This window comes from Phallusia mammillata, chromosome 2 (genome assembly GCF_965637545.1).
Source record: "Phallusia mammillata chromosome 2, kaPhaMamm4.hap1.1, whole genome shotgun sequence".
In the NCBI taxonomy this organism is placed as follows: Eukaryota; Metazoa; Chordata; class Ascidiacea; order Phlebobranchia; family Ascidiidae; genus Phallusia; species Phallusia mammillata.
This window is the reverse complement of record NC_137253.1, coordinates 22,320,525-22,339,632: the sequence shown is the minus strand read 5'-3', so window position 1 is coordinate 22,339,632 and position 19,108 is coordinate 22,320,525. Positions and strand designations below refer to the sequence as shown.

Genomic DNA, 19,108 nt, shown 5'->3' with positions numbered 1-19,108 from the left:
TAGGCCTGCCAATCAAACTTTCGGGCCTAAACAGGCTTCTCACAAACGAATCGGGTTTCGGGCCGGGTTTCGGGCTCCAATTTCGGGTCCGTTTACAACTCTGTATAGCTGGGGTAGGCAACCTTTTTTACTGTGGGGCCAATTACAATTGTCAAAAATAGATCGCGGGCCGCACCTGTGTATAACATAAGGTGATTTTACTTCGTTGCTTACCAAATTTGCTTAAATATAAGTATAATTCGCATTTGATTCTAGCCACATTTTCCCAGGTCGCAGAAAACTAGCATTAGACGCATTAATCTGCTTAAAAATATATAATAGTTCGTCTCGTTTGCCGGTACATTTGAAATCTCGGCGTCTCTGCGGGCCGCACAACCTTCAATAATTACGGGCCGCAGGTTGCCCACCCCTGCTCTACAGCAGTGCCCTTCAACCGGGTATACTGTATACCCAAGTGTATACCACATTAAAACTAGGGTATACGACTGACGAAAGGTATACAAAGGGAATACAGCTGAGGTCAGTGTTACTAAACGTCGCTATTTTTATGAAATGCAGGAAGACATAGCATGGTGACCTATGTGAGACTGACCTGCTTGTTGTAAATATTATTGCGTCAGGTTGGGATTGTTGCGTCAATAATGTGAATTTTGAAGCAATTAAGCACATACCTGGAGTATCTGCTAAGGTTGAACAATGTACTTTCTAAAATTTCACTTTTAATATTCCTGGAGTAAAGCATTGCGAATACAAAAAATTGAGAACAAGTCAACTCCACAACCCATGTCCAAATCGCTGAAAGAATGCAGCAACAAGCCAGCTATTAAATCAACTTCTTAGGTTTACACACTTTTTTATGCAAAATTTCCTGGACGTAGCACAGGGGGTGCACAACCTTTCCGCCGTGACGGTCGCATCGTAAACCCTTATTAATAGTGCCTGATAGCCAATTTAATTTCTAGCTTGTTACGTAGAACAGTCTAGGGATCAGGCTTTACTGTTTGTAACGTCACCATCTAAATCGTGACGCTAATGATGCCTGTTTTCACATTGTTTGCCCGTAATAGGCTTACAAAAAGTCTCAAACATGCGGCTTTTGGGCTGTTAATATTTTTTCCAGCCCCTCAAACTAGTTTTGCAAATCCAAATATTTCAGTTTACATGTTCACGGCCACAGGTTGTGTACTCCTGGCCTTGTATAACAATAATTCACGCGACCAGCCAAGTACCTATTGGTATTGGTAGACTGTTACTTTCTGTGCACAATTACAAATTGCTATGTGTAGGGTATGCAAAGTTGCTTAAAAATTGTAAAAGGTATACCACGGGAAAAAAGATTGAAGAGCACTGCTCTATAGGGTCATATTAATCGAACTGCTCGAAAAAGTCAGTTACACTGTCAAAATTGGGTGTTTGAAAAGAATCGAAAAACAAATGCAGGCAATGTTTTTGTGACCTTCTAGTAAGTTGACCTGGTTTCTTATGTTTCAGCTTTAATCTCGATTTCTTTTCTTTTGTGCACCTTAGGTGTTTTGAAACCCTAAACTTTCTTCAAATTAGCCTATTTGTTATTTGTTAACTAACTTACACATTGAAACGGACACAGTTTTTCTGTCTAAAAGATGATTTTTAGAAAGTAACGTTTTTGAAACACTGAAATTCAAAAATGAAATTGGCATAAAAAAGCAAGGTATCAGTAAATAAGGGCATAAATTCTGGACATAACGTAGAAATGTATTTGACTAATTACAATAAAATGAAAATCTCTTGCATACAATGTTAATTTATAGTTAAAGACAATAAGCTGTGTTGCTATGTGCATCAGGAAGCGGTTTATGTGATATTTAAGTGCGCAAATCACAGTCAATCATTTGCAGCGCTGGACAAGCCAAAAAAACATAAAACAACAGATTAAACACTACGCTTTGCTGAAGAATTAACTGGCACAAAAAAGTGGATTGTGCATCACTTCAATGTGATGAAAGGGATTCATACATTAACACAATCTTTTGCTAGCCGAGATTCTGTGTTTTCATTTCTATCTTCTTTTGTGCCTTTTCGACAGTTAAACGTGGGTCGGTTTCTGAAACAACAAGGATTACCTGTCTTCGCAACTTAAAAGTCGCTAGTTTAAATACGTACTTTTCTTGTTCTCTAGCGTCCTCTAACGTCACAGGCAACTCAAGTCCGTTAGTTTCAGGTAAAAAGTAAACGGCACATGCAGCGATGATACAAGTGACTCCCATCACAAGATACGGGACCGAAAAGTGAATAATTTCGCCTAGAAAAAAAACATATTTTAATCTTTTGAGATAATGACATGCGTTGCGTCATGCAATGTGCTGATACACGGCATACTTTGTCCAATGGTAAATTAGACTAAAGTTTAAGGGATGAAAACACGCAGATACAACAATTCAATTGTATCATAAAACTAAACGTTCAATGTGCATTTCATATCAACATGATTTGGACTTGTGACATAAACTACGAGAAACCAAAAGCTTTTTTAAGGGGACATTTGTAATAGTAAAGAGGCGAATCATCATTTGCTCCAAAGCACATGAATATTTCTCTTTTTTTAAGTAAAGCTTCTAAGCAGTGACCCAAATAGATTATCATATAAGACAGTGTTTCTCAACCTTTTAAAGTCAGTTGTATTTTGCCTTAGCATTAACCTATTGCGTACTTAAAACGTAAAGCATTAAAAAACGACAAGGAGCTGAGAAATATGCTTGCAATGACATTTACTCAAAGTGAGAAACATTTTCGCACGGTTAGAAAACATACGATTTATAAACTCCTAACATACCGAGATACAAGAGGTACGGAACAATAATTCCACCGATCCTTGCAAAGAAAGATGAAGCACCGTAAGCCTGGTTGCGCAGCAACGTGGGAAAAAAGTCCCCCGTGAAGAGATACACGACGACGAACGAAGCGGCGATAAAAAATTTGCCAATCATAGCGCAAATCGTTTCGGAAAATTCATTGACTGTAAGACATGAAAGCTTCAGTGCTTTACTAATTAAAACCAATATAATACACTTTTCACTGGCAATGCACCAGAAAATACAATTAACAAACAGTCTAGCTAAGTTTAGGTTTCACTTTACTGACTAATTTGCATTCAATTGTCGGTTAGTTAAATACTACCTGATTTAAAAATCGGTGTCACGAGCATACAAACTCCGCATGCAAAAGTTGCAACAACGTATATTCTTCGACATCCGACCCGACGAACAAGGAAGAAGCAAATGGCATAACAGGGGACTTCGACAAGGGCGGAGAGAAAACAGTTAATGTAACGGTTACCAGCAAGTCGATTGGCGTTCAAGTACAACCCGTAGTAAGCCATGGAAACTGCAAAACTGCAAAAAGAAATGGTTTATTGTCAAGAACACCTGAGAAAAATTTATTTTGTGTTTGTCGACAACCTCGAACGCATATATCAACTTGATTGTATGATTTATAATCGTACTGTAAGTTCAGAAAAGTAAAAAAAATGTTCTTGTATTTTTAGCCTGATCAAAACCAAATGTTTACTAAAAATTTAAGCCTATTACAGATTTATACATTTTGTACTCTTAATTAAATGTTGCTGATTTTTTCCTTATTAGGTAAATTGAATAGTCGGTGTGGTTAAGCAATTGAAATCTTTGATAGCGATACGTGTTCAGTAACATAATATACCCAGACTGATGATTCGGTCACTTACAGACTAATGGATAAAATAATCAGCCTTCTCCGTAAAAATGGCTCTTTAAACAAATCAAAATAGCTGAGTTTTGTTGTAACCTCAGCCTCAGACTCATTTTCAACCTCGTCTGTAGGTGACTTCGATTCCTGCTAAGAAATAAAAATGGTACCTCAGACTTGCCAGTGGGCCGGGCTTTTCAGGTTTCGCTAGGGCTTCAGTACAATTAAAACGGACTTGATTCCCGATTGATTTGACACTAGACCGCATTTGTCTAGTAATTTCACGTTGTAAACCAAACTTTCGGGCCTAATAGGCCTCACGCTTTATTTTGACAAAATTTCGGGTTTCAGCCGGGTTTCGAGCACATTCTTTTGGCTTCAAATTGATTTTAGGCATATAACTCTGCGGTAGTGTTGACGTTGATGAAAACTAGCATGATCGTGTATTTGATATGTTTTTAAACTAAGGTAAACGGACCTGGTTGGAATCCGAAAGCGCCGTTAAGGCTTCGACATTTTCGATTTCCACACCGTTAATTCGTGCCAGCTTTTTCATCAACTTCTTTGCTTGCTCAGGGCTTTTGGCTTGTAATGTCCAGATTGCTGACTCCTCAACAAAGCTGGATATAAACATAGCTGTTAAAAAGCTACACAACCAAGGTTTAAAACAAACACTTACAATAGGATAAAGGGAAGTAGAATTACAACTTCTAAGGCCATCACGGTAAGCATCCATCGCCAATTCGGAATCAGGAAGGCAATCATCGGCATAATTATGTTCCCGAGCGTAGCGCAAAATATCACCACCAAACTGAGCTTTTTCCCATATTTTATCGGAGTTGATTCGTTGACTGTGGAACACTTAATGTTTAATTGCAAATACCAACTGTACGAACAGAAAATATACATTTAACTTAAGAAAGTAATTAACCATGGCAATTTTAATATCTCAAAAAAGTTGAAAGCAACTATGGAAATCAACACATACTGAATACAACACACGATGAAGCACGCATTATCGTGGACATGCCAATAACCAACATTCCGATGTGCACTCCAACAGCCACGGGTGTCCAGGCCATACCAAGGGCAAATATAGCCAGGAGGATCCCGCTTATTACTAATGTTTTTTTACGTCCATATCTATTGAACCAAACGAAAAAAAAACATTTTTTGTTTAGAATGTGTGTTACAAATATTAGCAATATTTTAAAATTTTCTAACCTGTCCGACAAATATCCTCCCAAAATAGAACCAATCATCAAACCAACAAGAAGCATCGATTGGGTCAAAGGAACTGTCCAGGATAAATCGCACACCAAGTCAAACTAAAACAATGCAAATATCAAATGTACCAAAACCTGAACAATCCTGTGTACCAGAGATCAATGCCCTGGCACTATTATGTAAAACGTCATAACATTACGTATAAGAAATACTGGCTAGCTGAGCTAGTTAAACTTTTGCACAAAAAACAAAGAAGTTTGACTAGACAAAATTACAGCATGAAAAAATGCCAATGATTTACATAATTAGGATAGGCCTGTAAAATCTGAGTGTACTTGTGTGACGAAACTTCAATACCAAACCCTGCTAAGTTGTTTTGTATTACCTCCATGACTGCTGAGACTTCCCCCTTTTCAACATTGTATGACCACCCATCATTACAAGGAATTGTGGATCGAATGCTTTGGTCTGGGAAGTGGGTGGTTTATAGTGGTTAGATTAGTGTCTGGTTAATGTAGACACCGATCTACCGTTCCTTAACTTATACTTAAGCTTGGTATTGTGCAAATCTAATATATTCCCTGGTGTATTTTCTGTAAACAAGACTAACAAAACTATTATATTCAAACCATCATTATATGGGTATTGTGGGTATTGTATTAAAACTCAAACATTCCAATTAACACATTCCAAAGCATTTAAACTTTTTGCTGTACTGAAATCTCTAACTAAAGGGTTTTCCCACGTCTGGTATGTGACACATTTTTTAAAATCCTATAACATGTGACTGTTGATGTACGCGAGCGGAACACCCGGTAAAACGTCTGTTCATGCATGTAGCAGAAACCTCAAGCTCTGCACTAAACCGACGCTCATGTAAACCAGTCACTGCCTTCGGACTATGCTATAGTCCTTGACGATTTACATATTCAGGGCTATAAAGGTAACCAGTGGGCCGATCAAGGCTACAATTAGATAACTAACAAAAACACCCAATTTTAAAAATCTAGCTGATTAGGAGTTGAGTTTTTTTTTGACCTAAAGGACTAGTAAACCACAAAAAGATAAAGGGTGAAAATCGGCGAACCCAACTGAAAGTTGCAAAACAATTTAAAATATTTTACATTCAACCAACAAAGCACCAACCAAAAAAGTATGAAACTCCTGGATGATGTACTTTATAGTGAACATAGCCGTTTTTAAAATAACACGTTTTGAGTGCCTGTGGGTTAACCGCTTGCACATCCGGGGTCAAACTTTTGTAGAATCTACTTTCGATAACGAACTAATACGTATATAAAATTGAATAAGTCATTCTTTCTTGACAATACACTTGGAACAAATCAATGGAAGACAGAAAAAATAAATAAAAGCAAAAACAATATGCTGTGTCTCCTTCAGGAAAGGGGGCCCATAATCAAGTGCCCTGCTTACTGTACAGTTATTGGAAAGTGCCTAATAGGGTACATTTCTGCTTTTGCTTCAACAAAGCTTAAGTTTACTTACTTAGTAGGCTACTTGTGGTGTTGTTGAACCGGCCACATCGATCCCATAGGTACTGTTCAGCCTGATCTGTTTCCAATGGTATGTAATTGTGAATCAGGCTGAAAGTTGAATTAGCTGATGAGTTCCTGTAAACATGGTCGATTAGACAGGAACACGAAATCACTACTGTAAAACAAACAAAGGCAATACCCAGAGGTTGTGCCCACTTCAAATACACTGTTGAGCTCTTCGAGGTCTTTAATCCAACATCGGTGATCAGGCACGTAAGATACAAATAACGTAACCATTGTAAAAGACGACATTATCACGTTTGTAAAACTCAAAATGACAGTCAACCTTCGCTGGTAAGTACCAAAGCCACCCAAACGCATGGTAACTTCACTTTGCGCTTCCATGTTTAAAAACTGCTCACTGCCTTGCTTTAAACTGCTGTTGTCCAATTGTCTATTGTGTTCCAGTTGATTTAGTTCAATACACAGCAGTTCTTTTCTCTGTTAGTGATGCAGCGTCAGCAATCGATTGAACAGAAACGCCTTTCGCCCATCGCAGTGATTAAGGGCAGATTACGTGAATGTGCACGTAACAGATTCAATATTTGCCGCCATTTGTTTGCATTGCGTCAAGCCAACTGTAAACGAACAACCTTCCTTTATCAGATTTTAAACCAGCGCAAGTTCAACATTCGACTGTGTTGGCGTGCTTTTGTAAATACGCAGATCACAAACATAAATCGCCATTCATCGCAGTGTTTACTTGTTTAAGAAATGTTACTGATTCGACTTTTCATCAAAGCAATGTGGGTATTTCGAAACTTTGCCAGGTTGAGCGGTATATGATGATTCTCGCACCTCAGGCTCGACTCGTTTGGGCGTTTATTTGACATTACAAATACACTTTAATCAAGCACTGATGCTCGACCGAGCACAAAGAATTGAAATTAAAGATTGGCAGTAACGAGTACTTGCCTAATAATACTCGACCCGGCAAATCCTTACAGAAAATAGTATACCGAACAGAGCTTACCGAACAAAGAGTTATGCTTTTATTGTTACTTAGTGATGCAAAGCAATAGATTGATGATCTCAATAAAACTATTGTGCAAACAATGTTCAATAAAAACACGTTTTTGCTGACTTTGTTGTGTATGTTTACCCGAAATTAGATAGAAATGAAAAATATAACTCCTAAACGTTCTGGTAATGGTTTATGCAGGCACACCAATATGCGATTTTCAACACAATTTTTTTATTGTTCAGTCAAACATTTCAAACCACATTTAAAAACATCTACGACAAACACCTTCATTTCCTGACGCTATAGGAATATCAAATACCGTATTTGATGATCACAAAGGGGTGGACAAATGTTGCTGCTGATAATGCAAGCAAAACATAATTTATGATTGAAAACTCGGGATCGAACTCCAACGAAAGTTTAAACACGCCGTATTGCAGCAACGCAACAAAACCGACAATTGTTTGGGTCAGGCCGAACAGCTTGCCGAAGTGCATTGTGGGGAAAGCCAAGGCTACAAAACTAGCATTGCCACCAAACAGAAACGACCGAAAAATAAGCAGAAATGCAAAGGATAAGTAAATATGGCGACTTATAACGGCGGCGGATAAACATACAAGCAAAATACTAGTGACAGTCATAGACGCAATAAGTCCTTTTAGAAGTGATTGTCGTGCGTCTTTGGTGATTTTCTTATAGTACATAGTGACCTGTTGAGCCAAAATTCCGTTTAATGGAGCCACAAGCGCCCCAGTTAAAAGCACGAATCCAAAGACATTCATATAATAACTGATGTCTTCGCCTGCTTCGAAAACTTCCATCCAGCTGATTAAACTGCCAAAAAAGAAACTCATTCTCAGATTTCCAAAGCTGACATGAAATACGTTTGACCAAAACATCGGCATCTTCAAATAAAAAGTCATTGGCGGAGTATTGGACTTAAACTTGTTTTCGATGCTTACATTCACAACCGGTGTGTTTGAATCTGACTGCAAAACTTGCAATGATTTGGAGGAACATTTTAACGGTCGTGTACTGTTATTTCTGTGATTTTTCGATGGCTTGTACATCTCATAAATCCCATACTTAAAGCTCGCAGAGAAGCTTTCCGGAAAATGCTTTTTTGGCATCAGAATAAAAGTTCTAAACCAGGGCAACAACGTGCAACAAGCTAACACTTGAAAAATGTGGTGGAGATCGAACCTCTGGTCAAAAAATATCTTCACTAAAAAGAAGGTGACAGTGCCAGAGTCGAACAAACCTTGAATAAAAGTTATGAAAACAGTGCGAAATCCTGGGACAAGGTTTCCCACTTGAATATTACTGGTAACCAACGAAAATCCACCGATTGCAACAAAAATCATTGCTGGAAAAAGCATCCAAGACGCATCCACAGTCATCACCGTCAAAAAGATATAAGCCAAAGTGTAAAGAATCGATGCTAAAGTCCTCATGGTCCATGTTCCGTACACATCAAAAATATAACCAATGGGGAAACACGCTATGTTTAATAACGATGTTGCCAGCGTAAATATCAAGTTAAACATTTCATCTCTTGTACTGCAGCTCTTTAGACCGTCTACAATAACTTCTGTGCTTCTGTTTATGGCTCTTGTAATGCTTGCATTGTTGTGGGTTTCATTGCACATGTAACCAAAGTAACCATCTTCCACCAAGCAGTACTGCAGAGAAGGCCAGCCAAATATAACTCCTGCTAAGAACAAACTCTCCACCACAGCCGTTATTACAGAAAACGCATTCTGCATATTCATTGCATTCGATACCAAGCTTAAACAACGCCGAGGCAAATATGACCTGATATGTTTCTTATCGTACGAATATGTTTTGCTTCAGGTCATAAAAAACTTCTCTACAATAAATTATGTCTTGAAAAGTTTGCAATAAATCAACGCGCTTAAAGATAGTTATAAAATTTAAGCACACCTGCGGTCATAAACACTTGAATATAGCCTACAAACAGGACTACCTTATTGCCTTGTTTCTGGTTGATTTGGAATACTAAGTTTGCTGTGAGAGTATATTAGTATTCACGGCATAAGTAGTAAGTACTCAAAAAACTTTCAATACTTCAAAAAATATTTGTTCGTTTCAATTAATCACAGATTAATATTTTATGTAATCCTTATTACGGTATACATTTAATTGTTTCTTTTCATCAATAGCGGTATTAATTATTTTACCATTTATATAACCCACACAAAAATAACAAAAAAATAAGAAAACAACATTTATACGAAAAATGCGACCCAGGACAAACAATTCGTGGTTGTTGGGGATATAAAAATTGACCTATTTTATTTAGACTTCTATTTGCCTTCATTGACTTTCGCTCCCGGGACTTTTCCCAAGTTCGTGGGAAACGATTATGTTTCAAAAATACTTCGTCAAAAAGAACAAATCAGGAACTTGCTCCGTATAATTATGACTAATTTAAAATTCAACCGAGTTGTTTCAAAAGTAATTACTTTGAGCTCGTAATTGCTAAATTCATCCACAGAATATTGCGTAAGTGGTAAGTATATTGGTCTATCAGAGAATAGTATTTTAGTTTTACCAAATGAACAACTGTAATTTCTAAATGTGAAGAAATAAAAGAATTAATTTAAGGGCAACTCATCCATAAATGTGATCTTGCAGCACATTTACCTTGAATAATAATGTGAATGCTGTTATTTCTATATTTAATTACATTACAGAGGCAGCAAAGCCAAAATGCCAAGAAAATCAAAAATTTGACCTGGATTTTAGTCTGTACTGTTTAGCTGCTGCAAATGTGCTTGATAACTGCTGTAACATTGTCCACAAACATAAAATTTTTAGTGAGGTTACTATTAGTATTACCGTGAATTATTCATTGTAAATCATTTTCTCAAAACCAATTCCTTTGCAGCACTTTCCAGTTAAATGCATGAATTTTTCAAAAAAGTATTTATAAAACTGTAATGGAAGTATGGAACACATGAAAATGGTTCATGTTTCTGATTTATGTGAGGAGATTCCCTCAGGGCAAATGGTAATGGTTGTTGGATGGTTTGAAAACTACACTCCATATGGGGGCGCTGCACTGCTTGTTTCACCAGAAAAAGAATGTTCCAAGTCAATAGATATTGAGTTAGCAGCATGTGATGTTTCCCATTATGTCCCCCATTGCCTCTGTAGACTTGTTGGACGGTATTACCATGAAAATGGGAAGAATCACATAAAAGTGATGTCAATAAACTTTATTCCAAACTGGCAGTATGAAAATATTTCAAAGATCATTGAAATTCGCAAAGAGGGGAACTTTCATGAAGATTTTTGAGGACAATTAGAAAGCTGCAAATGTGTTGGAAAAAAAGTATCAAGTAAATGTATTTCATTAATTAGCTGACAAGTTCAGCACACATTTAAATCAGTCTGTATATTTCTTGTTGCAAAACACTTCAAAAAAAATCAGAAATCGATTTCGCCCAAATGTATGGCATCATCAGTCCTATTTCTGTATTAGTACATCGTAAATGTATTTCATCATGTAATAATACAAATTAAGCGTAAAAAGGCATGTTTTATTTTGTAGTATCCCTCTTAAGTATGTGTTTGTTGCTCTGTTACAATGCAATGTAATATTTTGTTCGAACATTGTCAAAAAAATATGTTTTGCAGAAAATCTGTTGCTGTCGGAAATAAACATCTTGGGCAACACATTTTCTACAGCCAGTTTTTTTAAGGTACTTGAAATTTCTGATTTATTAACAATGTTGATTAATTTGAAATAAAGTTGCAATAATGAAGATTAGTTTTGTACTGATACGAAAGCAAAAAAAAAATCAACTGATAGTTTCCAACCTTCCTGTCAGGATGTGCATTTCCTTTACTACAAGCTGTTGCAACTAACATGTTGGTGTGGATAATTCCCTATTTCATTCATTTTGTTTAATCAGAAAATGTCATGCCTTTAGCAGAGGCATATTTGGTGAGTTTGTTTGGTTAAAAGTAAGATGTTAATAGTGTATGCTTACATTGCATGGTTTGTATGCTGATTCATAAAATGTCAGGAAAGTACTTGGTCACCCCTATTTTTATTCCACCTTCAGGAAGGCTTAATTGTTAACAAACGATTGTAGGTTTAAGTTCATCATTTGGTTCAAAACCTCTACAGTTTAGTGTTTAGCACATGAACTGTAGTTGTCTGTGTTTGTCCAATGCATTGAGACCATTCAATTGAGCTGCTTAACAAATAGGCTAAGAATGCCATAGTGACTGTTTGCTAAGCTATTGGTTTATCAGAGACAGTCCAAACAAGGGTCTATGACAAACAACGAGTTTGCAGCAACAGGTTTCTATGCAGCAAACTTTGACTCTTTCTATCATATAACTGGTTAAAGTAGGATTAAGTATGTTGTTGTTTGTATTGCTAACATTGTCTGTTGCTGAGGCTATGTTTCCTGCATGTGAAAGGTTAGTTATAAAAATAAGTTTATACAATTTGATAGGAACAAGTTGTAGTGTGTCAGTTATATAGACACTGGATAGAAGCACAAAAAATTCAATAAACTTTAGATCATTGCAATTTGTTTTTGCAAACAATAGCCTATATGCTTGTCTTCATTTACATGATTTATTGAAAAAATGGCTAATATTTGCTAAACTAATAAGTTTATTACACTACAACATTAGCAATATATAATTCCTATGTTTTTTTGTTTTTAGTGAAATTTATTGTCATGGTCCACTTTTGGATGCTGCACAAGAGGCATACATTTATAATGATTCTAAGTCATTTGTGGACATGAAACTTAATCAAGCACCAGGTAAAAAAAACTCTTCCTGGGTAATCTTCAAAAGAAAGTGCAGACAAAATTTGTTAATCAATAATCACATTACCAATTTGTTGATCTTTTTTTTGCAATAATCTGGACCATCTGCTTAGCAAATATTTATGATTAGGTTTTAGGATCTTTATGCAATTGTAAGAATTGGGCAATCAATTGGTATGTGATTAACCAGATTGATTCATCTATACCTTAATCATTTTTTTCAGATGTTATCCTGAATTTATTTGATGAACTTTTGGCTACAACAAGCATGAACCCAACTACTGAGCAAGTTAAAAGTTTTGTGCTTGAACATTTTTCTCCGCCAGGATCAGAATTAATAAATTGGACACCGACAGACTGGAAAGCAAAGTATTAATTTTAATTTGCTTTCCTAAAAAAGCACTTTTGTCTATATCTAACACTTCATGTTTAAGACAGGAAATCAATAGAAGTTGTATTAAAAAGTGTTTGCCAAAATACTTTAGGTATCAGTTACTCAAATTGTACTTCAGTTAGTCCAGTATATTTTTGCAAGATTTGATGTTAATCAACACTAAATGCAGAGAGTCATTTTGTTCTTAGTCCAACGTTCCTTCAGTCAATAGCGGACCCTGGGTTGCGCTTGTGGGCAAGGGATTTACACGATTTATGGAAGGTGCTGGGCCGAGAGATGATCGACGATGTGGCGACGAACCCGACGCTGTACAGCCTTATAGCGGTTGAACATCCCGTTATTGTACCAGGCGGTCGATTCAGAGAACTTTATTACTGGTAATTCGGCACGTAATTTTTATGTCCGACCTGAAGGTTTGTCGGGCAATACAGTTGTCGTGTGGTTAATTAGCTTTGAACTATTAGATTTATTACACCCCTTCTTACTGCCTTTGAAATGCCTGGAAGGTAAATCAAGGGGTCTAACTCGTGTCTGCCGGTTTATCATGCTAAGAGAAGAAAATAAGCACTCCTGTCGTACATTTAATTAGTCATAACCCTGACAATGTCATCCATGTTCCAATTTTAATCTTATGCCATTTTGTTTCACGTGCAAGGTGTAACGTATTTGAACTTTTAATGTTATGGTAATTTGTTGCAGGGATACATACTGGGTGATTCGTGGTCTTCTTATCAGCGACATGGCATCCACTGTGAAGGACATTTTGCAAAACTTGCTTGGTTTTGTTGAGACTTACGGATTTGTTCCGAACGGAGCGAGAAACTACTACAGTAGAAGGAGCCATCCCCCATTCCTTATTGCTATGGTCAAAGAATATTACGACACTACAGGTGTAAATAGACGAACGACTTCAACCTTGCCACCTATTGCTTAAAACAACCGCTTCGTACTCGTTTGTGTTTTTTTTAATTCAGTGCCTAAATCCTGAAAATAATTAGAAGTTGCATTCAGTTTCCACTTGCTTATGGTAGTTTTTTCCTAAATTGTTGTTTAAGTGACAACAAATATTTACTGCAAAGTTCAACTAAATGTATTTTTTACCAGCTGATAAGCAATTTATTGAAGACAATCTTGCGACCCTTGAGAAAGAATATTCATTTTGGATGAGTCAGCGTAATGTCACGGTCGATGGGCATTTACTCAACCGTTACGCTTCGAGCGTTGACCAACCACGACCTGAATCATACAGAGAAGATAAAGCGTTTATCAAGGAGCTTCCACAAAGTAATAAATACGACGCCCTTATGATCCTGTCACCTGGTCACACACTTGTGTGCTTGCATATATTTCTGTTGTTGTAGTTATCACATGGTAATAACGAAGTTTGGTGATTTACGATGCTAAACCTGACGATTTATAGGTGTAAAAACTTGAGTTCGCTGGACTATTTTATAGGCAAAATTTGTTGGTGAAAGTAGTTTCAATTTTTATAGAAGAAGGCGAAGAGTTGATGAAGCACATCACATCAGCTTGCGAATCCGGTTGGGATTTTTCCTCGCGTTGGGCAGGTACGTATATTTGTAATCGTCGGATGTATGCTTTTCATTACATGTTCAACCACACATCTTAGTTTTACTCCTAAGCATTTTTTCCGGTCAAAGTTCCAATCTTTTTGAAAAAAATTGCAGGCCCGAGCTATGATTCCCAGAACCACGTGATTGGTCAGTTGGCAACACGTGATGTGGTTCCAGTCGACTTGAATAGTTTGCTGTCCCTGTGCGAGAGATCAATGTCTGAATTTTATCAACTTATCGGTATGTTTTCTTTGAACCACACATACTGACAGTCATGCAAGTTTGTGTGTGTTAAGTTTCCTTTTTTGAATCGTTGCAGGAAACGATGCCAAATCCGCTCTCTTCAACGACAGGTACAAAGCTCGGGTGGAAGCTATAGAAAGTGTTTTGTGGAATGAAGAGAAAGGCTCTTACTTTGACTACATCGTATCAACTAAACAGCATCATAGGTACATTATTCTGCTCAAATATTTGAGATTCATACTTTTAGGCCCAGTGGTTAAACAAAATTGCGCTTTTTCAGGAAATACTATGCCTCAAATTTTAACCCACTGTGGACAAAATGTTTTCCGTCATCGGTGAACAGAACTGATCGTGAAGCCCGTATGCACACTTATCTCCTGGTAATGCTTTTTTATTTGACAGCAGAAATTCTACAACGTAAACGTATAGACCAGGGGTGTCCAACACGTGGCACTCGTGCCAAAAGTGGCACGCAGAGCATTTGAAAATGGCACGCAAGCTTTTGCACATTTAGATGGTAATCATTAGGATTTGTCCAGCAATTTTTTATTGATTCTTTTTGGCATTTATTGTAACTTCAGTAAAGATGATCAGTATCAAGGTTACACAAACCCACTAATAAATTGGTCGTTTTTGCATCCGATCCGTCTACTTTTAGGCGCTTGAAACTGTCGAATTCGGGATAATCCCGGACTTTTATGCTGTCGTATTATTTTCCATGTTATGGATTCTGCGCTTTAAACGACATGGTATGCTATGAAAGGTTTCTGGAGTATGTATCATAAACAAGTTTACTCGCATTTGACGACAGATTTTTTTCTACCGGTAAGACGTTTAAGACATGGTTTGGAAAAAGTACCAAACGTTGGCACGCGAGTAAATTTTAAAACCTAAATTGGCACGGCGGTGTTTTCGAGTTGGGCACCCCTGGTATAGACACATACGCTTGATTTAAAAGTAACTTGTTAACCTTATCGAATTTGCTGCTTAATTCAATTCCTGATTCATAGGCTAATGGAATTTTAAGCTATCCCGGGGGAATTCCCACTTCGCTGGAGAACAGCGGGGAACAGTGGGACTTTCCCAACGCGTGGCCCCCTCTTGTGGTAAGAAAACGCCTTTGCTACCGTTGTGTAAGCAGTTTCTGCATTTGGTCTAAAAAGCGAAACAAATTTGCGTTGCATAGCACATGATAATAGAGGGTCTGGCAACCAGCGATTTTCCTGAACTCCAAGATGAGGCGTTTATCCAGGCTGAAAAATGGATACATGGCAATTACAAAGCTTACGTAAAAACTGGCGCCATGTTTGAAAAGGTATTTAAATTCTGTATTTACGTTTGATTTCTTAAAAACCGTCCTTTATACGCCACTCAGTACGATGTAACGGAATCCGAGGGCGTACCAGGCAGTGGTGGAGAGTATGATGTACAGACAGGGTTCGGGTGGACGAATGGGGTTGTCTTGTCATTCCTTGATAGATATGGTAGCAGTTTGACTAGTAAGTTGGGCGTACATGTCCTTTGCACAAAGGTAATTACAATTCCTAATTCAACTTCACTCTAACCCCAGCGTGATTGCTGTATCCACGAATCAACTACAAATCTCATGTGAGTGACACACAGACAAAACGCTGACCTGACTTTGCTAAGTATTTCTGTTACTCTTAAGGCGTGGCAATTCCTCAATCTTCGACTATGGAAATGACACAAACCACTAGCTCTTCACAGATCACTGAACCCGGCCTAGGCACGCTTTGCTTGATCCCTGTCGTAGGCTACTTAATGTTACTGCTGAAACAAGATTTGTTGTAGTTTTCTGCCTTTTTTTACTTGATGTAATTGTTGTAATTCTTGATTTTTGTAGTTTTTTAAAAGTTTTGTGTAACTCAACGTAGCAAATTCCTTAGTGGGCACAGCACATATCCAAGCCATTAGCCGCTGCTTACTTTTTTAGCTGTAATGTAAAATGTTTAGTTACATCATGTTTTATGTTTTATTGACAATGTTATACAAAGTTTTAATGCCAATGGTGCAAAACGTGAAGCGTAATTTCCTACAAAATATTTTAGCCACTTGTATTTGGTACCAAAACCTGAGGTGCAATTTTGTTGCCAAGCTGGCAATAAACACTGAGCAAACACCAATAAAATGTAGATGCCTTTCCGTTTTTTTTTCAGTCGTAGTTTTATTAAGATTTAAGGAAGTATAAAAAAACATGAGGAAGTAATGTCACAAAAAGTTCATTGTAAAGTCTATTTTAGACGATGATTTTGTGGGTTAGCTAAATTGACTCGACTGACGTCATCGATTGTTGACTAACTGACTAAATGCGTCTGGAAAAAAGGAACAGTGGAAAGTGGCACAGCAAGCCTGTCGCATAGGCTCAAAGCAGTTGCTGTTTTTGTTTTTGCAGATTAAAACAGTTGGTTTCGTTGATCGGGTTTAAGCCCAAAATTGCGCCCTCGATCCCACCGCATCTGGAAGCGCTTTTTCCTAAAGTTTGAGTCTATGTATAAGAGGGATAAAGTAACGTATTCCTCGATGCATGTATCGCAATGTTCAGTAAAGTACAGAATTTACTCCACAATAGGTAGGCTAAAAATAAGCTGATGTATGTTTGTTTTAGGAAGATATGTAGCCTAATTTACTTAAATTTATTGCTGATAAAACGGCAAAAAATGTAGAAGACATCTTCAGTAGCTTTGAAAGTTTAGCCTTAAAATTTGCTCAGCAACGGGTAACTGTCGCTAAAATAGATATTGAAAGGGAGCAGCATGGTGATTGAATTCTACACAAACCCGTTTAGTCCGCCGAGTCGCATGGTTTCGATGACTTTGGTAGCACTTGGCGTTGAGCACCATCCACACATAATTGACTTTTCAACAAAAGAACAAAAGGCGCCGTGGTTCCTTGCTATTAATCCAAGAGGAAAACTGCCTGCGGTGCGCGATGGAGCCCTATGTTTGGCTGAAAGGTAATTTAAACACGGAAATGTGATGTCCGCCACTTAATGTGATACTGTGCAATGTTTACCGTTGGTATCCTTTGTTTAGTCGTGCAATCAGCACCTACCTATGCAACATGTACGAAAAGGACACAAAAGAACCGCTTTACCCCAAAGACTGCAAGTTACGTGCACGGGTGGATGAAATTCTCTACGTCAGTGAAGCAACATACGAAACATTTGTGGAGTTCATGGTATTGAATTTCACTCAGCAACAAAATTCGTGGCCACTTTACCACGCAACAAGCTAAATTGACCGCAAGACATATATACTTTGTTTTGATGATAAACATGCATCAGCGACAATGCGATAAACGTACAAATGTATTTTGTAATTTTTACAGTTTAAAACATATTCATGCATTGTTGCTTTAACGGTTAAGCAGTTTTCCCTTAGCTAAATAACATACCTGCTGAAATAGATCTTTAATCAAAACCACACGCCGCAGTTACACTTCCTCAAGTTTCATCGCTCCCTCTATAGCTTGTTTTTTATGTAAATACCAACAGCGGTTATACGTATCCTGTATGGATATCAGCTGATGTTATTGTTTCGTTTTTGTCAGAATATCAGAGGAATAATGTACCGCGGTGAGGCCAGCAAGAACGACCACCTGCTGCCCGAGGTGCATAAAGCACTGGGGTTATATGAAGGCTACCTGTCAAAAAATACCTACGTTGCTGCTAGTCACCTGACAATAGCTGGTGCGTGCGTCGTTTATGTGTCACAATAACGAATTGACGATAAAAAGAGTGTTTCTAGATTTCCACATGGCATCGCCCCTGCTTTTAATGTCGATCACCGACTTCAACGATTACGGAAAATATCCTCAAACTGTGGAATGGCTTGATAAAATTCGGTCTTTGTCCTATTTCGATCAATGTAACGAAGAGGGATTGAAGTTGATGGAGCATTGGTATAAGGCTGCCATCGAAAAAAATATTGCAGCAGAATAGACCCATGCATCATGTTACTTTTTTTCTTGTAAGGACTTTTTTAACCTTGTTTTTTTTAAATAGCCCGTTTATAAATATGTTTAGCAAATATTTCTGTTGTTATGATTTGCTTATTCTTAGACGTGACAGGCCTTTGAACATTGCGGGGATATCCTAGAAATGTCACTTTGGTATACTTATTGCTTGCGTGCGTATGTATGAATGTTATTGTATACGATCCAAACATATCCCAATAGTTCAATGATCACTCAGGGAATAGGAATTAACTTATCAAACAGTCATGCCCATCCCATAGGCCAGGGATGGCGAACCTTTTTAGTTGAGTGGGTCAAACATGAGATCAGAATTCGGAAAGAAAACAAAGTGGGTCACATATTTTATTGTATGTCAATGTCAATGCTGAGAAGCTTGTTGCTGCATCTTCTCTGCAAGTCTTGCAATCCTAGGTAGTTTTCAGTTTAATACACGCAGCAGTCATATCTGAGCTAAGACTATTCCTGGACCTTAATTTTATGAAATTCATTGTGAAAACAAGGATTCGCATGAATATGTGGAACCGAACAGCGTCAACAAAGTTACAACAAATCGTTTCAAGTTGTCTGTTAAATAAACATGTCTGTTGCCTCTCAATTGACTCAACAATCTGTATTTTAAGACAATGGTCAATCTGGCA

The 19,108-nt window shown here is 37.5% G+C and overlaps 4 protein-coding genes across 9 annotated transcripts; 2 read left to right on the top strand and 2 right to left on the bottom strand.

Annotated features, from left to right (window-relative positions):
- Nucleotides 1-1,713: 1,713 nt before the first annotated feature.
- Nucleotides 1,714-6,934, bottom strand: LOC145214710 (solute carrier family 22 member 21-like). 3 transcript variants are annotated; one of them, XM_080083297.1, is made up of 12 exons: nt 6,622-6,934; nt 6,433-6,557; nt 5,312-5,394; nt 4,924-5,027; nt 4,688-4,842; nt 4,379-4,550; nt 4,178-4,319; nt 3,719-3,849; nt 3,157-3,371; nt 2,813-2,995; nt 2,143-2,281; nt 1,714-2,083 (listed from the first exon to the last, which is right to left on the bottom strand). In XM_080083297.1, the coding sequence occupies exons 1-12, from the start codon at nt 6,825-6,827 to the stop codon at nt 1,990-1,992; spliced, it is 1,749 nt and encodes a 582-aa protein (XP_079939423.1). In that variant the 5' UTR covers nt 6,828-6,934; the 3' UTR covers nt 1,714-1,989. The 3 variants fall into 3 exon arrangements, with proteins under 3 accessions (XP_079939423.1, XP_079939421.1, XP_079939422.1); XM_080083295.1 differs by having other exon boundaries at nt 1,714-2,281; XM_080083296.1 differs by having other exon boundaries at nt 1,714-2,281; nt 3,719-3,846.
- Nucleotides 6,935-7,662: 728 nt separating this feature from the next.
- Nucleotides 7,663-9,254, bottom strand: LOC145214395 (equilibrative nucleobase transporter 1-like). Its single transcript, XM_080082904.1, has one exon. It carries the CDS (start codon nt 9,216-9,218, stop codon nt 7,758-7,760), a length of 1,461 nt encoding a protein of 486 aa, XP_079939030.1. The 5' UTR covers nt 9,219-9,254; the 3' UTR covers nt 7,663-7,757.
- A 1,855-nt stretch (nt 9,255-11,109) lies between these two features.
- LOC145214488 (trehalase-like) lies at nt 11,110-16,637 on the top strand. 4 transcript variants are annotated; one of them, XM_080083030.1, is made up of 15 exons: nt 11,110-11,174; nt 11,304-11,419; nt 12,157-12,257; nt 12,488-12,632; nt 12,846-13,034; nt 13,357-13,547; nt 13,762-13,941; nt 14,151-14,225; nt 14,346-14,471; nt 14,551-14,680; nt 14,755-14,854; nt 15,485-15,580; nt 15,661-15,789; nt 15,850-15,973; nt 16,045-16,637. In XM_080083030.1, exons 3-15 carry the CDS (start codon nt 12,236-12,238, stop codon nt 16,047-16,049), a joined length of 1,512 nt encoding a protein of 503 aa, XP_079939156.1. In that variant the 5' UTR covers nt 11,110-11,174; nt 11,304-11,419; nt 12,157-12,235; the 3' UTR covers nt 16,050-16,637. The 4 variants fall into 4 exon arrangements, with proteins under 4 accessions (XP_079939156.1, XP_079939155.1, XP_079939153.1 ...); XM_080083027.1 differs by lacking the exons at nt 11,110-11,174; nt 11,304-11,419 and adding an exon at nt 11,444-11,904 and having other exon boundaries at nt 16,045-16,082; nt 16,144-16,637; XM_080083029.1 differs by lacking the exons at nt 11,110-11,174; nt 11,304-11,419 and adding an exon at nt 11,443-11,904 and having other exon boundaries at nt 14,154-14,225.
- A 67-nt stretch (nt 16,638-16,704) lies between these two features.
- On the top strand, nt 16,705-18,919 carry LOC145214489 (glutathione S-transferase 1-like). Its single transcript, XM_080083031.1, has 4 exons — nt 16,705-17,448; nt 17,528-17,672; nt 18,045-18,183; nt 18,242-18,919. The coding sequence occupies exons 1-4, from the start codon at nt 17,249-17,251 to the stop codon at nt 18,433-18,435; spliced, it is 678 nt and encodes a 225-aa protein (XP_079939157.1). The 5' UTR covers nt 16,705-17,248; the 3' UTR covers nt 18,436-18,919.
- Nucleotides 18,920-19,108: the final 189 nt, after the last annotated feature.

Bases quoted from the DNA above. Each gene is read 5' to 3' on its own strand.
- LOC145214488 (XM_080083027.1), top strand. From the start codon at position 11,843: ATGTTGTTGTTTGTATTGCTAACATTGTCTGTTGCTGAGGCTATGTTT. The intron at 13,548-13,761 runs GTGTAAATAGAC...ATTTTTTACCAG, and splicing joins AGAATATTACGACACTACAG to CTGATAAGCAATTTATTGAA. The intron at 14,855-15,484 runs GTAATGCTTTTT...CCTGATTCATAG, and splicing joins GTATGCACACTTATCTCCTG to GCTAATGGAATTTTAAGCTA.
- LOC145214710 (XM_080083295.1), bottom strand. From the start codon at position 6,827: ATGGAAGCGCAAAGTGAAGTTACCATGCGTTTGGGTGGCTTTGGTACT. The intron at 6,558-6,621 runs GTATTGCCTTTG...CCATGTTTACAG, and splicing joins GAAGTGGGCACAACCTCTGG to GAACTCATCAGCTAATTCAA. The intron at 4,320-4,378 runs GTAAGTGTTTGT...GTTTATATCCAG, and splicing joins CTACTTCCCTTTATCCTATT to CTTTGTTGAGGAGTCAGCAA.
- LOC145214489 (XM_080083031.1), top strand. From the start codon at position 17,249: ATGGTGATTGAATTCTACACAAACCCGTTTAGTCCGCCGAGTCGCATG. The intron at 17,673-18,044 runs GTATTGAATTTC...CGTTTTTGTCAG, and splicing joins AAACATTTGTGGAGTTCATG to AATATCAGAGGAATAATGTA. The intron at 18,184-18,241 runs GTGCGTGCGTCG...GAGTGTTTCTAG, and splicing joins TAGTCACCTGACAATAGCTG to ATTTCCACATGGCATCGCCC.
- LOC145214395 (XM_080082904.1), bottom strand. From the start codon at position 9,218: ATGAATATGCAGAATGCGTTTTCTGTAATAACGGCTGTGGTGGAGAGT.